The following is a 22,613-nucleotide window of genomic DNA, read 5'->3' as shown; positions in this document are numbered from 1 at the left end:
ATGGATGTAAACCTATAAAGTATCTAAACTGGACCTTTTAACAAACCACGAGCAATACTATCATTTCTCTAATAGAACCTGCTGACCGTGTCATTTGCCGCTGCCATTTGTCATTTTTCCTTTTGAAATAATCAATATAGGGGTGCTTTGAAATAAATAATATAAAAGTCAGAGTCACCTATGTAATGGGCCAACAAAAATAGACTCATAGAGCATTCAGAAAGCCAATAGAGCTCCAGGGGAAGAGCTACTGCACATTTGTAATCAATGCACACAAATCACTGTAATTCTGAAGTAGTTTAGAGAAGCATATATTTATGACCCTGAATCTGAATGCTAAGAAACCAAAGTTATTTCAGGCTGTAGTACAATTCATGAGGATCAAGTATGTCTTGAGTCAATATGTACACTTGCTACTGTACTGTTAAGTATTCTGTTTTTACCTGTTTAAAGTACTGAATGTGACGATGGAGTACAATATTGGATTTTAAATTCCCATTACATGTGGTCAATCAGATTTTATGCCTTCTGTTTTTTCTCAGGCAAATCCACCGTAACTTGTTTCATCGTTAATTCCATAGATAATGAAATCATTATGCTTTTTTTTCCTGAATGCATTTGCACAAAGACCATGATCTTCCAAATCTATTATTATTGACTACTATCTGTTCTTGATAGAATCAAATTCAATAAAGGGTCTAACAGTCCCTTAACTCAGTCGTGAACTGGGACACTGAGACAGGCTGTAGCCCTATACAGGGGAAGGAAATTAAGGCATGACAAATTGACTGGATTAACTAAAGAATTAAGGAATTAAATAAATATTTAATGAAAATATAGGTGGATTTATTTATTAGTGGTTGAATGAAGGGCTGAAATAAAGAATAGATTAAGTAATGCATCAAAAAATATGGATACATGTGGGTGGGTGGGTGGGTGGACTTATTAACATATGTAATCTTTATTCTTAATCTGTATTAAATGCTTTGAGGGGGATTTCAAGTCTTTAGTGGAGCCTGTAATATCATAAGGTCATCCCTGATCCCATAAATCACAGAGAACACTTCATTCAATGTTGCTGAGGCCATATCAATTATATGTTTTAAATGCTGCAATTAATATCAACCCAATTTAGTTATATCCCAATTGGTAATATAATATGATATGTTATTAATAATAACAGCAGAACAGCAGCAGCAACAACATGTATGCACATGTAATGTATCCACGGACAGAACTAGAAATATCACACAAATAAAATAATTTCCCTCTAGATTAAAGGTACAATATGTAGCATTGATACAGAGCGTTTAAAACGGGTACTGCAGTCCAAACCCACAATATGGGAGAGATTGGTCTCCGACCTCCTTCCTAGACTCAAAGCTCATGTGGGTTGCCAGGTTTGAGACATTAAAACACTTGAGCAAGACACAAGCTGATCGCAACATTTTGTTTTGAAACTGGTTGATCAGCTAATGTTTAGCTTTTCAATTAATTTATACTTTGGTAGTACTTTGAATACTATGAATTACAAACCAGCTCATGTGGTCTCCGACTTGAAATCAATCCGGGCTCTAATGTGTCTCCATCTTTCAAAGACAACGCTCTTTCGGTCAGAGTTAAGGTCATCTCAGTTAATCCATTGTATTTGCTTTCTTCAATGCATCCGGACTCATATGGGGAACATTGGCCTATGCCCAGGGGCCGCCTTGGCGGGAGAGGGCCCTCGTCGAAGAAAAAACAGAAAAAAAGAAATGGCTCCACAGAAATATGACACAAAGCTTGACCCATTCTATTATCCAATTAGTTGGATAATTATCCGTTTTAATCAGTGTTTTATACAGTCCATGTGCTTTACTCCCACGCTGGAGCTCGGCTGCTCAGGCAGTTCTGACCTGCTCTTTACTGTTGTGGAAGCACTAGGTTTGATGTTGTATCCAATGGTCGAAATTTGGACACTTGATGTATCGAACTGAATTGCATTCAAGTTCGGGCAATTGTTGACCAAACGATAGCTATAGACAGATATGCCACGGCCCAACGGCTTGCCAAGTTTGTATCAAAAAGCTTGCGATCCCGGGACTCATGCAGGTGATGGCGTCTTTATTTCCCTGCATTACATCCCTGATTCAGAGCGTTAATATCAGTTGAGTATCCAATATCTTTCTAATTTAAAGACTAAGGGAAGGGTGCCCATATAAGCTCTAGTTCCCAGTGCCCCTGGGGGTACAAATCCAGCCTTGCTTCCATGACTGCATCCCACTGTGTTTGTGTGCCAATTTGTTTTATATCTGGCAACCCGGGGTACTCTGAGAATAGTGAATCATAACACGATATTGGAACCATATTTCAAAGGACTGAAAACTGGCTGTAGCATTGGGGTCGGAGTAGCCAGTATTTCGATTTAGTAATCCTTTAATGATCCTCTCTGATGAAATAGCCGTCATTTTATGATTTAGTACAATAAATGTGTAACATATTGGACCTTTACAGCCTCACCAACACCAGCCAATCATCACATCTTTAAACAGCCAGGGAGGCATCTTGTGATGGCCCTCCAGTTCACCTGGGGCGACGATCAACAGGAAACCATAGACAATAATTACATCAGAGTCACACGAGCTCTGCACTGGGGCTGCCACCAAATAAACCAACACGTGCTAATAAGCCACACATGCTTGAACAGGTAAGACCAGCATACAATCAACAGAATCCCCTAATGCACGACATCCAATACGTCCTCTCTCATTTGTAATGACCCCTTTAATCATTGGCCTTTATTGTTTCCAATGATATGCTTTCATGAGTGTGGTCATCAAAGGGACTGAGTTACAAACTGCTACATTTAACTGTTTCATTAAGGTGGAAATTCTTAAAGAAAAGGGAGTCTGATTAAGGGGTTTTAAACACCCAAAATATGTTTTTTGAAGGATTTTATGGGCTCTATAATGTTAACTATATTTTTGAACTACCAAAAATATATTTTTATTCCCATCCATTCCATCTATTTTCTCAGAATCAAGTATACACTACAACACACACACACACACACACACACACACACACACACACACACACACACACACACACACACACACACACACACACACACACACACACACACACACACACACACACACAAAGAAACACACAGACGCAGACACACACATACACGCTGTGTGGAATCTGGTGTCTTACCCCTTTATAGCCCATAGAGAGCGCTGTCTTCTCGTTATTACTCCACCTCCTATTTTAGACATGTTTTAGCGTAACGAGTCAATTAATACCAATGAGTGAGCATATGTAATGCATTTAAAAATAGTGCAGTCTGATAAATAAATCAAACAAATTGGGTGGATAAATGATTCAACTTCACAAGTGGCAAATCAATGAATTAAAAATGCCCATGTAATTATCCTATTGTTGAGATTAGGAACAGATATTTCTGCACTTTTTAAAGCGTATTTTTCAGCCCAGAATATTAGTAAAATCCATGGCTCGATTCGGAGCCACGCATTTGGTTAACAAGGCCTCATCCTCCCGTATTAACAAATAAGGCCAGGAAAGTCCAAATACATCGGCATACACTTGTACTATAAAGACATCATCTATAGATAATGTCTTTCACGGTTATAACCGTGAAAGTAGTATTCATTTTAATATGTGTTGTTATTAGACCGACGAATATGTCGCCGTTTGTAGTCGAAAAAACTCCTGAATTAAATTAATTCAAAAGGTATGTTATTATTATAAAAGAGCTTGTGGCTGTTGATTCAAGGAAGTATCATTTTGAAACACAATATATGCTGTATGTGTTATCACCCATCGTTATTCACAGTCATTTCCTTTAATTTCTAACACCAAAATTAAATTAAAAAAAGAACCCTAAAGAATGATGCCTAAAGATTGCCCGCATTTTTTTAAATCGCATTTCATATTCCAATAGTCTTAGGCTATATGGGAAACTTACGAACTCAATCCAGGTGTTTTTATGAATTCATTTGTATATTCTGTTCTTCTTAGGGGTGTTAGTGTGTGTGTGTGTGTGTGTGTGTGTGTGTGTGTGTGTGTGTGTGTGTGTGTGTGTGTGTGTGTGTGTGTGTGTGTGTGTGTGTGTGTGTGTGTGTGTGTTGTGAGTGTGTGTGCGTGCGTGCGTGCGTGCGCGTGTGTGTGTACAAGACTTGTTGGGTCATCGTTCGCAAAACAGAGCGCGTGCTCATTTGCTCCCTAATTGGACTATATAAGACCAATAACCGACGAGCGCTTATTGCCTTCAGCTAGCGCGCCAAGTGAGGAGAGGGCGGACTTAAGTTTGTTTCCGCGTAGGATCTTTTTTACTCACTCTCCCGGCTCCTCTCTCCACCAGTCGCTCTGCCTCTCTCTCTCCCCTCTCTCTCTCCCCTCTCTCTCTCTCCTCTCTCTCTCCCTCCCTCTCTCAACTCGCCGTCGTTCCCTTAATCCCATTTGCCATTGTACATGCCCAATCGCCTATGCTTTCCGCATTTAACTTGGATGACATTTTTATTTCATCATTAGCATCAGACACAAGACTGACACACTGGACACGGTTGCGTTGCGAACAAGACGCCATGCAAGAGCCTGGGATGATGAATATTTAGCTATTTTTTCTAATATTTTTTTTACGTTTAACATTTTTGGCCCGCATCTGTTTTTAAAAGTATCGACCTCCGCGGCGTAATCAAACATTCAGACATTGCAGAAAACACTGCAAGTTTTTTTGTAGTCCGGTCCTTTGCCACCAGGTAGCATTCCTGCTACAGGCTTCTACTTTTTATAGTTTTTTTTCCCACTGTGGTCAACGGCGGTCAGACCGCTTCCGCGAGAGACATGCCCGAGACGACGCCCGAGACGCGCGCGCCGGCCAAGGACTCTCCGTTCTTCATCAAGAACCTGTTGAACTGTGACAGCAAGCCGTCCAAGCCCCGGCCCATCTTCGCGGCAGCAAGGGCGGCCCTGGAGGGGGGCTTCTCCTTCTCCTCTCATGTCGGGGACTTCAGCTTCCCGCGATTCGAGCTGCCGACACAGCGGTTCGCGCTGCCCGCGCACTACCTGGAGCGCGCCTCAGCCTGGTGGTACCCCTTCCCCCTCGGGACCTCCGCTCACCTGCACCGACATGATGGTACGTTTCTTATTATGAAGATCTATATGTATTTAGGTGCAATGGTTTTTGGTTGACGACAGTTGTTTATTGATTGGACCGCGGTGGTTTTGTAAAGTATTTGCAGTGCAGTGCACCACGTCCACTTTAAATGTGTCATTTCGATTTAAAATAGAGGCTACCCGAATAATACGACTTTGTTTTTGCACTTTAATGTCGCTTTTATTGTGAATATTATATGAGCAGTTATCAATTATTGATAGAAAGATCAATAAAGTGTAGCACGTGAATAGAAGATGTCTGCTGTTTGAAAACCCCATGGCCTGTATGACTCAAGAAGATTATACAACACCTCCAAACACAAGTTTATTAATATATCTCTCCTTCTGTCCACCCTAAAGTTTCCGAGAAGATGGTCGTGCGGGAGTCCTCCCCGACCTCGGGCACCGACCGGGACTCCCCGGACCTGCTGCTCAAACCGGACCCAGACGCGCGGCGGGACGACGACGACGACGATGACAACAAGAGCGGCGACGAGATCATCCTGGAGGAGAGCGATTCGGACGAGGCCAAGAAGGACCACGACGAGCGGCCGGACGAGTGGAAGACGAAGCGGGACGAGGACGACGGGGGGGCAGGTGGCGCGGACAAGAAGCCGTGCCGCAAGAAGAAGACGCGCACCGTGTTCTCCCGCAGCCAGGTGTTCCAGCTCGAGTCCACCTTCGACATGAAGCGCTACCTGAGCAGCTCGGAGCGCGCCGGCCTGGCCGCCTCGCTGCACTTGACGGAGACACAGGTGAAGATCTGGTTCCAGAACCGCAGGAACAAGTGGAAGAGGCAGCTCGCCGCGGAGCTTGAGGCGGCGAACCTGAGCCACGCCGCGGCGCAGAGGATAGTGCGCGTGCCCATTCTGTACCACGAGAGCTCGGCGTCGGACCGCGGCGGCGGCGGCGGCGGTGGCGGCGGCGGGGGCAACGTGCCCGTGAGCCAGCCGCTGCTCACCTTCCCTCACCCCGTGTACTACTCGCACCCCATTGTGACGTCAGTGCCGCTGCTCAGACCTGTTTGAAAGGGAGAGAGAAAGAAAGAAAAACAATATTATCTTGATCAGATGTTATCAGACCATCTAAGTGTAAAATAAGACGTAATATTTTTGTACGAGTAAAATAAAATCATGTGAAAGAAAGAGAAAATAAATAAGCGACGGGGGACATAGGCCTGTTCAGAACTGTTTTCCGTTTTAATTTATAGGGCACGGTTATTATTATATGGCAATCAAAAATAGTAGAGCATTCAGACAAATATTCGTCATTAATTATAATAATTAATAATAATAATAATTATTATTGTTAATGATATATTCACCTCAGGAGTCAGTTTTGCCCTGCCTGTTGAGTGTTTTATTAATTCAAAACAGTTTTTACAAATGGACAAAAAACAACAACAATTCAAAACCCAATAGTCATATCAATATAATTTGATTCATTCGGGCCTTTTTTTTGACAGAAATGTCCTATTGGACTTCCCTTTATTACATTATTTAGATTTGCAAACGGAGAATTGGACAATGTGCAATATCCAAACAGAGCGCCTCAGCTGAGCCTCGTGCGGGATGCGGTTCATCTGATGTGATGAACACTCTGGACCGAGCTTGTAACGATGGACTCCTCACGAGAAGAGCGCTGGACGGGGACAATCAAGACACTAATAATATTAGGCTACATCTCCTAGGTGTTTGTGCAGCGAATGGGGACGTCTTCAAAGCACAAATGAGATCCCAGGCCATATTGTGTGTTTTTATGTTTATTTTTCTATTCGTTTTCTTTTATTTTCTTTGTTTGTTTTTAAGAAAACCATTGGTGTATAAATGTAAATGTTTATTTAATTAGTTGGGTAGGGGAGCTACTATTTGCCTTGTACAGTAAGAATAACATTTTGATATTGTATTGCTGAATTGTTGTGAAATAAATTGATAATATTCCGTATGGTTTACAGAATTCTGCTTTTGTAAATTATTATTATTATTATCATTCTTCTTCTAATTATTATTATTATTATTTTAAATTATTAATTTTATAATTTTTCTTCAAAATAGTTAACTGTTGTACAATGCACCAATAAGCCCAGACTTCACGAGAAGCAATTTATGAAATTAATGTATACGATTTCTAAGGATGCTTGATGGATAAGTAATTACAGAATAGATACACACTACAGACCGAGTAACAGTCACATACACGCACGCGCGCGCGCACACACACACACACACACACACACACACACACACACACACACACACACACACACACACACACACATATACAAACAGGCAAACACACGCACGCACACACACACACACACACACACACACGCACACACACACACACACACACACACACACACACACACACACACACACACACACACACACACACACACACACACACACACACACACACACACACACACACACACACACACACACATAAGCAAAATCAACATTTGAACATAGCTGGCTTTTTTGTCGTCGACTTGTGCAGCGGGTAGACTATACTTCAGAATCGATATTAATTCAAAATAGCAATTAGATGTAACTATCCAACATTATCCTTTAAAATGTTCTATTTGGTGTAGGCCTATATCAATTGTTAAGGATCCATGCACAACAAGTTGTTGTGACGCTGTGGTCACCATTTGGGATTTCTTAAATTATTGGCATTTTCAGCTCCACAATGAGCCTGTATTCATCAGGACCCCCATCCAAAAAATGAGAAGATAATGTTTTACAGAATAAGTACGTTTAATTATCGGACACAGGGACGAAGCAGATATAGATTGGATAAAGCGGATTAGTTGGATTGGTGATTTTAGATAGGCGTTCAAAGTAGCTTCTACTAGGCCTACAGTATGCTAGAAAGCAATGGAATATAAAAAAATGAATAATAGTAGACCCATATGTTTTTTGTTTGTCTAAATAAGACAACAAGAAACAACTCCCCGATTCCTAATGAACAATTATTCGTCTTTGTCGTCTTCATCGTAAAATGACAGTTGTCTTCATTAGGGTATAGCCTCAAATAATCCTCATAAACAATCGCAACTTCTTAATAACTTAAAGTAAGCCCTAATACAAAGAACATTTCTAATAATAATGTTAATAGCAAGGAAAGACATCACAACTAAAATGGCTTCCTAGATTTACAGTAGGCCTACAAGACACATCTGATCACATTTGATTCTATTGGCCTCAATTAGAAATGGCATCCCAAAAGAAACACACAAAGTCGCCAAAACAGCCGATGACGACCTATCGATTAGCCTACTTCACATACATCGTTGAATAATTTACGAAAAAAGTAGGCCCTTAAAGTCCGCGGGTCACCAAAGCCAGCAAATTCATTGATAACGAATCAGTTACCTACTCCAAGATAACCTCAACACGAGACAAACTGGTTCATTCAAATTTCATCCAATGACCCACATATCGACGTGCATCCATGCAAACGCAGCACGGCCCCATTATGGCGCATTAATGATTATTATGGCGTTATTCCTCTGGCCTCCCATCGATCCGGGAGCGTCCGCAGCACGTGGTTTCAAGTAAGGGTTCATTTTCAGCACTCATTTTTACCCGGCTTATGACCTTCATTTGCGCGCGCAAAACCAAAGAAAACAAACAGACCTGCACTCGATCAGGGTTCCATTTTAGCGTAGCTGGTTCTTCATGTAAAGCATATTTGATTAAACCGGGAGGGGGTACATGTTGCACTAGTGACTGCCACGAAAACCGCAGCATATTACATAAAATCCCCAAGTTGAGTGGGTGATTATAAATCCACTCAAGTTTAGACCGGATCTGGAGCCAAACGCATGTGAGTGCCTTGCTCCACGCTATATAACCGTATACCGTGCAGCTGAACGATGCTGTGAACCGAGTGCATTGAAACTTGGTGATAGCTGGCACACACACCTGTCTTTGTACCACTTTGTAGGGTAGGGCGTCCCAGGTCAACTTTGACCCCATAACGTAAATTAGGGTGTATAACAAAAAGTATCGATGGGACCGTTCTCGTGAGAACACGCGTCCCCTCAAATTTGATGCATTTAAACACTTACGGTTTTGAACAACACACTCTTGTGACACTGCTTGAGAGGGAAATCTTCTTTACCCCAACTCATTTGGCCGGCTGATTGAATGAGAGCATCAGATTTTCATCAAAGTTCTATTAAGTGAAACATAGGTTGCGGGGCACCGTCTGATTGGAACAGTTTAAATTTTAATTGTGTTTTTAATTTGACATATAGTTGCTGTGAGGAATGACAGTGAAACGCCGAGGGGCGGTCGATTTTCTTAATTTCTCCCAAAGGAATTGATGAGTCTATCAGGGCAGTAGATTGGAAAGCCATTAAAACTCAATGGTTAGGTTGTTAATTGGAACTTGATGGATAGGAGCCCTTGGAAAGGCTATACTGATCCAATCTTCTTGACTTTCTGTTTTCCAATAAATTACCCAGTTCATTTCCACACTCAGATTACATAAATTGTACACCTCCAGGGTCTGCGCTCTCTGCTTGCGCTTAAAACTCCGACTCGTTCTCTTTTTCTCGTTCTCTCTGCCTCTCTCTGACACACAAACACAGACAGGCAAACATACAGTCACACACACACACACACACACACACACACACACACACACACACACACACACACACACACACACACACACACACACACACACACACACACACACACACACACACACACACACACTCTCTCTCTCTCTCTCTCTCTCTCTCTCTCTCTCTCTCTCTCTCTCACACACACACACACACACACACACACACACACACACACACACACACACACACACACACACACACACACACACACACACACACACACACACACACACACACACACACACACACACAAAGGAGGGCGCGGTGGAAATGCGTGGGCCCGGCTTTCTTGAATGAAAATCGAAACATAATCAACGTTTATACTTAGAAAATTTATTGATATAATTTTCTCTGGTAATTTCCTTATTCTAGAGCTGGACACATCATATATCATAATACACGCGTGTAAAGGGTCTTTGTGTGATATTTATCGAAGCTTGAGTCCTGGATCAAAGCTCCACATAACTTCATCTGTCTTCCCCGAGACCTTCGCCCTGGTAAAGATCTTGTTCTGTTATTGCGGTAGATCTGCCAAACACCGGGTAGGCCTATCAACGTGATGAAGCACGATCCCAGGTCCTATACCTGGCCGCTCACTGCATGCATTCCCAGTGATCCAGAGAAAAATGGGGAAACATGGACCAAGAAAGAACATTTCCATAGTAATATAGGACATTTTGCTGGACCCAAAACGCCATAAAGGCTGTATGGCTAAAAACAAACCATTCCATTCGTTCTCACAGTGCAAGGTACAATAATAGTCCGATATGTCAGTTGTGTTGCAGCTAAAAACAGAATGGTGAGTAATATAACTGTGAAGAGGAAGGCAGGCAGAGAGATGGGGCTATTGACAAAAGCCTTTGTTTAAAAAGTGCGGAATATAAAATATCCCCATTTAACTGTCATTTTGGATTTCACGCCTTAAATGTATGGCACCATCCATCCAGCACGCGTCGCGGGCTGGCCCCATATATCCCCCATTTAAATGGCCTCTCAATGGGCACATGTTGCATAGATTATTTTACAGCTGCTTGCCCGAATGTATCAGCCATTCAACGCCAAATAGCCCCAGTGATCATTAACAATTGCGTAACCGTCGTAAGCCATGTCGATCACCGTTGTCAACTTCTTCATTCATATCAGGTCTATTGGAGGAAAAAAAGGGGATAGGTGTCATTATCCTCTAATAATGTTCTCACTTGCGTCCCAGCGACAGAGAAGGGTACTGACACCATGATGATTAAAGTTGACCATTTGTAATGTGTCTCAGGTCCCTTGGAAAGCTGTAAACTGGGATAATGCGGTCGAACCGCCAAGCCGGGCCCCACAGCTGTCCTGCACAGACGTAACTAGGGAGGGAAGGGGAGGGGGTGGTAGTCTATGATGGGAACCCTGACCCCGCCCACCCCCCCACCCCCCCCCCCCCCCCCTCCCCCCTCCCCAGCACACACACACACACACACACACACACACACACACACACACACACACACACACACACACACACACACACACACACACACACACACACACGCGCGCATACACACGCCTCCAATCAATTAGTCAATCAATTAGCCAGCCTCCAATCCAAGCAGCATCACAAGGCAGATTAGGTCACTAATGTTCAAATTAATTCTTAAACGCAGATAATGGACCCGGAATGAGTTTATTATTTTCGGGAAATAGAATTGTTGGGCTCTTGTGTTCGTTCCCAGAGTGAATGTCGGATGACCCCGTCTCGTTTACAATAACAAAATAAACATGTAAGACATTGAGATGGATGAGGTCATTCTCTAATTGACAGGTTATTCATGTGTAGTTAGGTTCAACGTGGAGGTAATTTAAATATGGCTTGTTTTCGTTACAAGCATTCTATAAAAATTAGGATTTTCTATTTAGTATTAAAAAACTATAACCGCAGCCATATCCTCAAACAGTATTAATTTTGCCCGCCCTCTGATTAAAGGGCACAGACTAAATCAAAACATATGCCATTTTCTTGCACATTACAATCGGAATATAATATACGATGCGTTTAACGGATTTCGGATCCAAAGAAAAAACGGATGACCATTGTAGGTCAAAAAACAGGAGTAATTCCATAGCCTACTTCAGTATTAATGTTTGTCCAAACGCCTGTGACTGAAGCTACTTGAAGTAAGCGTAAGCCGATTTAAAAATCAATTACATTAAAAACCTATTTTAATTGCAAAACCTTATTATTTTCTCGCATATAAATCAAATCGATATAAAATAAAGACTGTAGATGGTCGCCTTCAAAAGCAGGTTGTCCACAGACGGTCGCACAGCGATTCTTCCCATCAACTTTTCTCATCCTATCCTCGGACCTGCAGCTGACTTTGAATTCTGCGGGCTTGGTTCCGGCCTGTGATTGGCCAGCCGGCAGCTTACCTACATGCAAATGAGGCAACGCAACAATACCTCCTATGCTCCAGAGCTGGTGGAGGTGGATCAAGCATACACTTATGTTTCAGCTCCGAGAAAAACAACTCGACTTGCCTCACTTTTATCCCATCGCCCCATATCTTTTTTTTTCATTATAAAGGTAGCGCGTTTTACGCATCCGATGCGGCATCCCAGGAATCAATACTAACAACCGCAGTGGGAAGCGCACACTAGATAACACCGATTTAGTCCAGTTACTGCTTCTGTTATGAGGCGAGGATGAGTAACACAGAAGACAGCGGAAATAAGTGCTCTTCGGGGCCGATTTCCAGCTTCACCATCCAGTCTATTCTGGGCAACAAGAGCCCGTCCGAGTCGTCGCGGACCGCCGGGACCAAGGAGCTCTCCAAGGGTCTGGCTGGGCCGCCGTCGCGGAGGCGCTCCCTGTCGGTGTCCTCCGAGGACGAGTGCAGCGCCGGGGAAGACTCCGCGGATTGTTTTTGCTCGGATACCGGCCACAGCGAGCCATGCACCCAGCATCAACCCCACAACTTCTCGTGTTTAGGTAAGCATTGTTTTACTCAGTGTTGGTTTCTTATTTGCATGTGGGGAAAAAGGGTTTACTTTGGAATGGGCGGATTAGGGTCCTGAACCAGCAAATTAAAGCATGTAGGGGAAGGGGGGGGGGGGGGGGGGGGGGGTATTGCACTTATCTGAGACACACACAAGACATTTAATATTGTAAACTGATCGAAAGATGGGCCACACAATTGAAATTCACAGTAAACATGAAAGTGCCCATAAATATGAATAGCCTACTCGACAAAGCTGTTTCCAAAACGGGTCTTTTCTGTCTCAAGTCTGAAGCATATGTTGTATTTGTATATGTTTGTGTTCCTTCATGTGCAGCCGATCCTCTTGATTTTAGATGTATCATCGCTGCAGCAGTGAAGAGTGAAGAGGTCACATAATTAGCCCCTTTGTTTCCTCTCATATCCCATTTAATTGAGTCGGCTAATTGATTAAACATGTTTTCGGAATGACTCCACTAGCCTGCATGTCGATTGAAATGAGTGGTTAAAAAAATAGCCCGCATGATTTGATTAATAGGCTCATGGCCACTAAGCATACTTAAATTAAATTGTTTATTTAAAAAAAGGCTTTTAGCGGTCGATTTAACAAGTCAAAGATCATTCTGAATAATCTCTCGTACAGATAATGCAGACTATTTTGTCTTTTCCGGTGGGAGTGCGTGCATGCGCGTGAGCGTGTGTGTGCATGCGTGCGAGCGGGCGTGTGTGATGCAAAGTCAACGCATACATTTTTGCCCTTTTAATTTTTTTCTTCAACAAATGAATAACCTGCACATGCAACATGCATCACAATCCAATTCCAATTATCGCTATTGTCTGCTCCATTGTCGGGCTTACATGGACCTGTCACTGTAAGTGAGGCTAGGGAGAGTATTTTCATTTATCGCTCCAAAAAAGAAAACACCCCTTGACACTGTCCTGCTCCCCATCCTGTTCAGGTGCCCCAAAGAGACTGCTCTCCGTGGCGGACGGCACCGCGCGGCGGCCTCACCATCACCTGTCCCAGAATCCGCTGCAGGATTACAAAGAGGAGCAGGAGCGACCATGCGGCCAGATGTCGCCTCTGTCCGAGGAGCGGCAGGTCGGGGAAGGCGGGGACAAGCAGGGCAGCAACTCGGCCAAGAAGAAGACTCGCACGGTTTTCTCGCGCAGCCAGGTGTACCAGTTGGAGTCCACCTTTGACATGAAACGCTACCTGAGCAGCTCGGAGCGCGCGTGTTTGGCCTCCAGTCTGCAGCTGACGGAGACGCAGGTGAAGACGTGGTTCCAGAACCGCAGGAACAAGTGGAAGCGGCAGCTCTCCGCGGAGCTGGAGGCGGCCAACATGGCCCACGCCTCGGCACAGACATTGGTTGGGATGCCGCTGGTTTTCAGAGATAACTCCTTACTGCGGGTGCCGGTGCCGCGGTCCATCGCCTTCCCCACGCCGCTCTATTACCCGGGAAGCAACCTGCCAGCGTTACCCTTATACAATCTATACAATAAGATTGAGTACTGACTGGAGACACGAGACAGCAGTCCCCACACAAAATAAACTTTAACCAGTCGACATAAAAAATAATACATTGATACAACATAACAACTCTTATACACATCTTGACATATCCCTTATGTATATTATATCACTTTAATTGTTGAGGATATTCTTATAATGCGACCGACTGTGTCACACAAGAAACAACACGCGTGCCCATGTATAAAATACACCATGTGTATAATTATAATTATAATGGTTTTGTATTTTATTTAATTTCCCTGCTTCCCCTTTACTTAATTAATTGGATTTTATAACGTGAGTAACGTATTCAATCACTATAAGGGAAAAAGGGATTGGACGTTATACCAAAAAACTATCTGAATGTATTTAAATAATTGTATCTATATTTACATATGATTGGTTGTTCATCAGATAACAAAAACTGTCAGTCACAAAATTAAATGACAAACGTTTATTGTTACCTGTGGGCAGAAACCCAATGTTTTTACTGTAATTTAGAACTTCAAAATAATCTTCTCATTCAATAAATTTTCTATATCAGTTAAATGCTGGTTTGCCTGGTTTTATTTTAATTCTGATTATGTTTCATTTAAAAAAATGTTATTTTACTGTCATAGGCTTTAATTTACATGTAAGTACATATAAGTACGCTTTTAGAGTCGAGCAAGGGTTTCATCCTGGCCTCAAGCGACCCAGTCATATGCAGATTTCTCAAGTGAGCAAGCAGCAATGAGGAGCCACAGAATGTATTGTGACATAACATGACTGCTAAACTTTGCATTGCAAAGCACATGCAGTGGCTCTCACACACACCTTTAAAAAAGGTCATAGATGCAGTATATGAAACAAAATATGACAATACATCCTCCTATAGGGACATTCAACACAGTGTAACTTTAGTTTTAACCCCGGATACCAGTCTGTCCCATTTCCAGGAGCTATACTGTTACGACATTAAGTTATATCCACACCTATCTAGACACCTGGGAATTGTTAGAACGTGTTTTTGTTACTTCAATCAAGTGTGTCTGCAAATAAAACAAACATAATTACACCATTATTTTAAAACTATTCATAAAAACATGGATGAGAGTGTCCCAGATAATCATGACACAGAGTTAACAAAAACTCCTTCTCTTGCAAAGGAGGAATAGGTAATGAACAAGATGGCAGGCTCGCCGTGCTCCTGGCTAGGGTGCTGCAGTCATTTGAAGTCTGCACGTATCAGGATCTCAAGCATCAGGCCTTGGAAGTAGAAACCTGATAAAGAGACACACATTTTTGTGTAAGTAATAAGGTACAACATTATTAAAAGAAAGAGTATACTTAAATATTTGGGGTGATTTATCATTATTATTGTATCACTTTTGGAACTTGGTAATTTTTATGAAAGAAATTGGAAACCCACCTTGGGTACCGGCCTTTTACATCCTATGAGCATGATTAGCTAAAGTCAAATGCAAATGCAATTACATGCACATTAATATATATTCAAACTCAATCTCTCCCTCTCCCCCTCCATCTCTCTGTCTATCTGGCTCTCCCACACACATATGCACACACTTTGGGTGCACTCACACACGCACACACAGGCACACACAGACACACACGCCTGCACACACACACACACGCACACACACACACACACACACACTCACACACACACACACACACACACCACACACAACACACACACCACACACACACACACACACACACACACACACACACACACACACACACACACACACACACACACACACCATATCTGTGTATGTGTGTGCGTGTGCCTGTTGGACACCAGACATATGCCAGCTTTCTTGGATGTCACATCATGTACAATGGATCTACAGCCACCTCCATCCACGCTATCGCTGCGCTAATGGCTACAATTACCTATAGCAGAGTCACAGCTAGCGAAGCTCTGCTGCCCGCTAGATTATGCCTGACCCAATTTCTGCAGCAGCTGCCCGGTGTGTTCTGGGAAAATGGAAAGCGTTAGACAACAGTAAGCCGTGATTTATGGTCACTTCGCAAGGAAGGGTGAGGTGGTGCATGAGGATGAAATTGTGACAGATAAGAGAGTGAGCCCAGGAAGAAGAATGCATGAGGAAGATAGAGGGATGGCAGTGGGGGGTTATGGAACAGTTATGAAAGGAGCAATAGCATCACGTGAATGAAGCTGTTTATTAGTTCCTCACCGGTCATTATGTCATCAGGTGTGACAGCAACACGCCATTCCCATGAATGAGGTTTGCCCCTACTGGCTTCTGGGAAATCTGCATGAACCGTGTCACCTATAAAGTTGTTAGATTTGCCGTACGGGGTTGGTGGTACATGATAGAGAGGCAGATAATGTGAGAGTGGGGGGAGGGAAAAGAGAGAATAAAACAAGAATTTGAGATTGAAAAGAAGATAGAAAGCAGGAAGGAAGGAAGTCGAGACAGTGAGAGATGGAGAAGAGGTCGGTACGTATGCATCACATGTATCACATCCATGTCAGGTGTGAATTACACATTTTAATAGCACGGCAATGAAAATGATTTGGAGCGGTTTAGCCGGGGAAGAGACAGCGGAAGGCGATGCGGTGATGAAGATTTGTTGAGACGCTGTGTTGTTGCCTTAGGATTCATCAAACTGGCCCGGTAAGGTGAGAGGCAAGTGTAATTCACTTTGCAGCGTACTTTATGATAGAAGACGTGGAGGGCCTGCTATACTGGGTCAGGAGGCAAGAAGAGGGAAGAAACAGAAGGCATTGTGCAAATAATTACCCAGACATTTCTTAATGTTATTTCCAGCAGATGGATCATGCTAGAATGTCAGTGTAGTGGTGCACTGTTAAAAGCAATTGTTTACTGCAATCAACCTAACATATTTGCATTCAAATTCAACCGTGTATAATATTTTTATGTAAGTGTATTCATAGATGTCCCTCCTCTGGGAATGGTGACACACAATAATTTTTCAGTATGAACACTATATATACCCCCTCCTTTCTTAGACAATTTTGAATAAGAGATATATTTGTGGAGCACACCGCTAATATGTTTTACAGGCCTTTGAATCCAAAGTGTGTAGGTGTGCATGTTTTCGCCTGTTCTCCACTGGATGGGCTCTGAAACACAACACCATAGACGGCCCCACGACAAGAGTTTGAAAAAACGATCGCGAGGCATTAAGCCAGACAACTTTGAGGAGCTGTTTTGCTCCCTAAATGAATTTCCGCGGCAGCATAACGAGGTTCGGCCAGGCAGACCCTGTCATCCACCAGCCTTTAACCAGCTTCTGTATTTATGGGCGAATGGTTCACAAAAAGAGGGGGGGGGGGGGGGGGGGGGGGGGGGGGGGGGGGGGGGGGGGGGGGGGGGGGGGGGGGGGGGGGGGGAAGACCTTGGACCACCAGAAGTGATTTTTTTTTCACTATTCTGTTTTATATCAACTGGAAATGAAGGAGCTGAAGGGAAATTGTGTTTGTATCCCCCCCCTGTAACCGCCCCCCGGTCCCCTCCCCTCCACACCCCCCCCCCCCCCCTATCTGCAGACAGATACATGTTAACAAGGCAGAAGCCTAGGCAACATGTATACAAATATGTCAGGGACTTCACATGCAGTACGTCTTTGATATACTAGGGTGCTGCTAAAAAGCAAGAATGGCACTCCGTGAAATTCTGCGGAGAGAAACAAGGTGGTGAAGTAATTTAGGGTGCTTTCCTTTTATTTAGTCCAAGACAGAATATAAGTCCCCCCAAAAAAATTCATTCATTCATTCATTTCAATTCAATATTTTCTCGCAAATCATTCACTCCAAAAAATATGGAGGCTACCTCTTTTCCGTTGAATTCATTCACGGTCTTAAGACTCAACATGTGAATGTATTAGTTAGGCACTTTTATTAGGCACTTTATTGGTATCACATCTAATCGCTAAATTACCCACCATTTCTTCATCTGCTTTTATTGTAAAAAGAAAAAGAAGCATTGTAGGGCCTATATGGATTTGCCACAAAGGGAGGTTGCCTATTAGTCTAGAGATAAGTCCATTAGCATTACCTTTAACACTATAATGGATTTGATGTACAATTTCCACTCTCCGTTGTGTATTTGTAAGGATAATAGTGGATTATCTTGGAGACTTCTCGCTGCACAGGGGGCCACAGTGGGTGCTCTCCAACAATTGTTTCCAGACGCCCCCCCACCCCCCCCCCCCCACCCCCGCCCCCTCCCCCATCATACCTCCCCCCCTTCCTCTAAGACCCCTCTCCGAGAGGGAGAGAGAGAGAGCAGCCAGGCAAAGATAAAGCAAGTCATTATTCTATTAAAGACCTACAATCTTTGTAATGTGACTTGCAGCGGTCGGCAGAAGTAGCAGGCCGCTTCTTCAATATCCTGGACATTATTTGCTCGTTTAGTTAAATGATGTTTCTAATTCCCTCATAATTACATGTAATGAGGCTGTCTCTCCCGTTTTGTTGCAGCTTCGTCTAATACCGAATGGCATGCTTTCTTTTTTTTCTTAAAGGGTAATTACCTCTTATGAGGCCAGGGAGCGAGGCTGGGGTTTGTTGTACGCTGCACACACGGCAAATTGACTTGTTTCCTGTCATCTTGTCTTCCCGCAAATTGGTAAATTAAGTTTCTCGGGTGCCAGCATTAGAACTGTTAAGTCTGCTTTCTCGGCTCTCCCAGTAATTGGCTACACTGACAGAGAGAGCGTCCGGCTATGTGTGTGTGTGTGTGTGTGTGTGTGTGTGTGGTGTGTGTGTGTGTGTGTGTGTGTGTGTGTGTTGTGTGTGTGTGTGTGTGTGTGTGTGTGTGTTTGTGTGTTTGTGTGTGTTTGTGTGTGTGTCTGTGTGTTTGTCTGTCAGTCTGTGTTAGTGTGGATATGTTTTGTGTTGTGTATGTATGTATGTATGTATGTATGTATGTATGTATGTATGTATGTATGTATGTATGTATGTATGTATGTATGTATGTATGTATGTATGTATGTATGTATGTATGTTGTGTGTGTGTGTGTGTGTGTGTGGTGTGTGTGTGTGTGTGTGTGTGTGTGTGTTTGTGTTGTGTTGTGTTGTGTGTGTGTCTGTGTGTTTGTCTGTCAGTCTGTGTTAGTGTGGATATGTTTTGTGTTGTGTATGTATGTATGTATGTATGTATGTATGTATGTATGTATGTATGTATGTATGTATGTGTGTGGTGTGTGTGTGTGTGGGTGTGTGTGTGTGTGTGTGTGTGTGTGTGTGTGTGTGGGTGTGTGTGGTGGTGGTGTGGTGTGTGTGGTGGTGTGTGTGTGTGTGGTGTGTGGTGTGTGTGTGTGTTGTGTGTGTGTGTGAGTGTGTGTGTGTGTGTGTCAGTTAGGTGTTGAGTATGTGTGCGTATTTAGATAGTAATAATATTAATACACATTATATCTGGTCATCATGGACAGTAATTTAATGTCCTGTAACAATATTCAATGCTCAAACCAAGTCCTTTTCTTGTAAGACATCAATAATAACATAGAATTATTTTACATTTGCTACAGTGAGTGTCCATTGAAAGAGTTGTTCTTCAATGTAAAGGAACAGACAGGTATCCCATTCTGACTTTCTTGGTGTAATCGTAAAGCAGAATTATCCATTTAATTTACAGTGACCTTTTTTAGTTTAATTGAAATCCTAGCAATTCTCGGTAAGAGATTAATCACAGTTTAATTTAAGTTTGACCAACCAAATGCCCTTTAGCAGTTAATGACCATGTACATCCTTTTATCTATGTATCGATTTTTATATCTATATATATATCTATATATATGTATACATATATATTTACATCATTCCTTACGATTTTCGGTGTTCTCCTTCATCTAAGAAATCCTTGTGGTTGTTCTGAGAGATAATTAATACTTAACTAATAATTGACAACAAACAAAATGATTATCGACCATCATCGTACAATAAACTAAATCTAAGACGAACCAATTCCAACCAACCAATATCCAAATCAAAAGTAAATGACCCTAAAGAACCCGGAACCCAGGGACACCCCCTGGCCCCCCATGGGGGGACCAGGGGGTGTCCCTGGTCCCCCCCCCCCCCCCCCGGCTCCATCCAGCGGTCCGCTCCTGCTCCAATACCCATCGTGTCGTCTCCAAATGGCCCAGCTGCCACTCCTCGACCGCAGCCCTCACAGCCGTGTCTGAGGGGTTTTATTTCTAAGTGCTGATGTGTCGCAGACAGTTTGGCTCTGCGAGGGCTTGTTATGCACCGATTAAAGAGGGGATGGAGTGCTCCCCTGGGGCGTGGAGGGGGGGGGGGGGGGGGGGGCAGCCATGTACATTTAGCCCCCCCCCCCCCGCCCCCCGACCACAAAAGGGTCTAACGCTCAGGGCCCGGGGCTGACATGACCTTCACCACAAGGTCTCCGTGAAGCCTCGTAGCGGCTCTCCTGGAACTGTCTGGGAGGGCCGAGCGTGCACAGCGGCGGACTGGAAGGGATCAGAAATCAATCTCTGAGATATTTCTGCCTCTGTTGGGGGGGGGGGGGGGGGGAAGAGGGGGGATTGGGTACTGCTTGGTCGCGTACTGAGGTCCAGGAGGGTCGGTCGGTCGGGTGTGTCTGGACGTGGGAAATCTTGGGAACCGGGTTAGGTTTGAGATTTTTCTTCTTGTATTCTTTGTTATTTTTGTGTTTGTCAAACATGATGCATCATGCCTTCGCTTCAATCAGAGTCCCTGACATGGGAAATAATTGGAACCCATTCAGTGACGAGAAAGGAAAGAAAGAAGGAAAGAAAGACAAATATCAGTGTGGATTGTTTTGTTGTTTCGGGAACCTCGGCTGTTCCTGAAGTGGGGCCTCTTGTCGCGACAGAGGCTGCAGATATTTGTTATGAGATTGATAGCGAGGGGGGGGTGGGGGGGGGGCTGGGGTTAGCTGTTTTTCTGATACGTAGGAGCCGGGGTCTCTTTGTGGGACCAAGTGGTCTCTTTTCAGCTCCGGGGAGGGGGGGACAGGGACGGGGGTGGTGGTGGGGGGGACTGGGTGTTGTATAGAGAAATTATCTGTCACTTCACCACCGAGACTGACTGCTGACCACATGGCCTGCAGCACAGCACAGCACAGGGTGGGGGTGAGGGGGGAGGGGGGGGGGGGAGGGGGGGAACACACAATGTGAGAGGCACACTATCACCTGACAGCTAATTAGGGATCACACCACCCTGGAAGGCAATACATTGTCTTTGAGGAGGAGAGGGGAAAGAAAAAGCGAGAGGTCAGGGAAACCTATGTGTAGTGTCAGTCAAAGCCACAAGACACCTGCAGCTTCAAAAGGCCCCGGGACCCTCCTCCGCGCGCACGCCAACAAAAACAGCCCTGCATGTTAATTTGCCGTTTGCATTGTTGCAGTCGGAGTCGCTGGGAAAGGCTTGCTTCCTTTTCAAGAAAGGCTCCACGCGGAGTCGGTCCATACGCTGTCAATTAACGTCTCATGATTAGTCACAGATGACAAAGGGGCGAGCGAGCCTTGATTTTTAATTGGCCTGCGTGCTCTATGGTGTGATCTGCCCTTTTGGAATATGCACCCGATGTGGAATCCTCAATTGCCCGCATTTGTACGGGTCTTGTAGTACATCTCTTTATTTAGCCACGCCAATCGTGCCATTGGTAAATATGTGTGCGTATGTACACAGCCCGTATAGTGAGTCTATAGTGTGTATGGGAGGCCAGGGACTTCTTAGAAAACACATTTGTAACCATTAGTTGAGTGTAAGGTTTCATGTGCCGAGTGCATCCTCCGTGCTGGTGTCAGAGCTCTCTCTCTCTCTCTCTCTCTCTCTCTCTCTCTCTCTCTCTCTCTCTCTCTCTCTGTCTCTCTCTCTCTCTCTCTCTCTCTCTCTCTCTTGCACTCTCTCTCACACTCTTTCTCTGACTCTATCTTTTTCTCTTTCTTTCTCTCTCTCTCGCTCTCTCTCTCTTATCCTCTTTCTATGACTCACTCTCCCTTTTTCTCTTTTTTTCCATCTCCCTCACTCTCTCTTATTCTCTCTCTCTCTCTCTCTCTCTCTCTCTCTCTCTCTCTCTCTCTCTCTCTCTCTCTCTCTCTCTCTCTCTCTCTCTCTTCTCTCTCTTCTCTCTCTCTCTCTCTCTCTCCCTCTCTCCCTCTCTCTTGCTCTCTCCCTCTCTCTCTCTCCCTGCTCTCTCGGACGACCAGGAGGGACAGTGATGAGAAGGGGAGGATGGAGGAGAAGTGCTGGGCAGAGGGGGGCTACTGGAGCCTGGGCGTCCCACCGACAATGCATCACGGCAGGCAGGGTGAAACCCGAGCACCCCCTCTGGCC

The 22,613-nt window shown here is 44.0% G+C and overlaps 2 protein-coding genes across 2 annotated transcripts; both read left to right on the top strand.

Moving 5' to 3' along the window:
* Positions 1-4,154: 4,154 nt before the first annotated feature.
* Positions 4,155-7,100, top strand: hmx3a (H6 family homeobox 3a). Its single transcript, XM_030378182.1, has 2 exons — positions 4,155-5,140; positions 5,521-7,100. The coding sequence occupies exons 1-2, from the start codon at positions 4,849-4,851 to the stop codon at positions 6,186-6,188; spliced, it is 960 nt and encodes a 319-aa protein (XP_030234042.1). The 5' UTR covers positions 4,155-4,848; the 3' UTR covers positions 6,189-7,100.
* Positions 7,101-12,234: 5,134 nt separating this feature from the next.
* hmx2 (H6 family homeobox 2) lies at positions 12,235-14,842 on the top strand. Its single transcript, XM_030378294.1, has 2 exons — positions 12,235-12,770; positions 13,737-14,842. Exons 1-2 carry the CDS (start codon positions 12,485-12,487, stop codon positions 14,294-14,296), a joined length of 846 nt encoding a protein of 281 aa, XP_030234154.1. The 5' UTR covers positions 12,235-12,484; the 3' UTR covers positions 14,297-14,842.
* The last annotated feature ends 7,771 nt before the right edge of the window (positions 14,843-22,613 follow it).

The sequence above is a fragment of the Gadus morhua genome, chromosome 15 (genome assembly GCF_902167405.1).
Source record: "Gadus morhua chromosome 15, gadMor3.0, whole genome shotgun sequence".
Lineage (NCBI taxonomy): Eukaryota > Metazoa > Chordata > Actinopteri > Gadiformes > Gadidae > Gadus > Gadus morhua.
The sequence above is the reverse complement of the archived record's forward strand: the minus strand, read 5'-3'. Positions and strand labels throughout refer to the sequence as shown.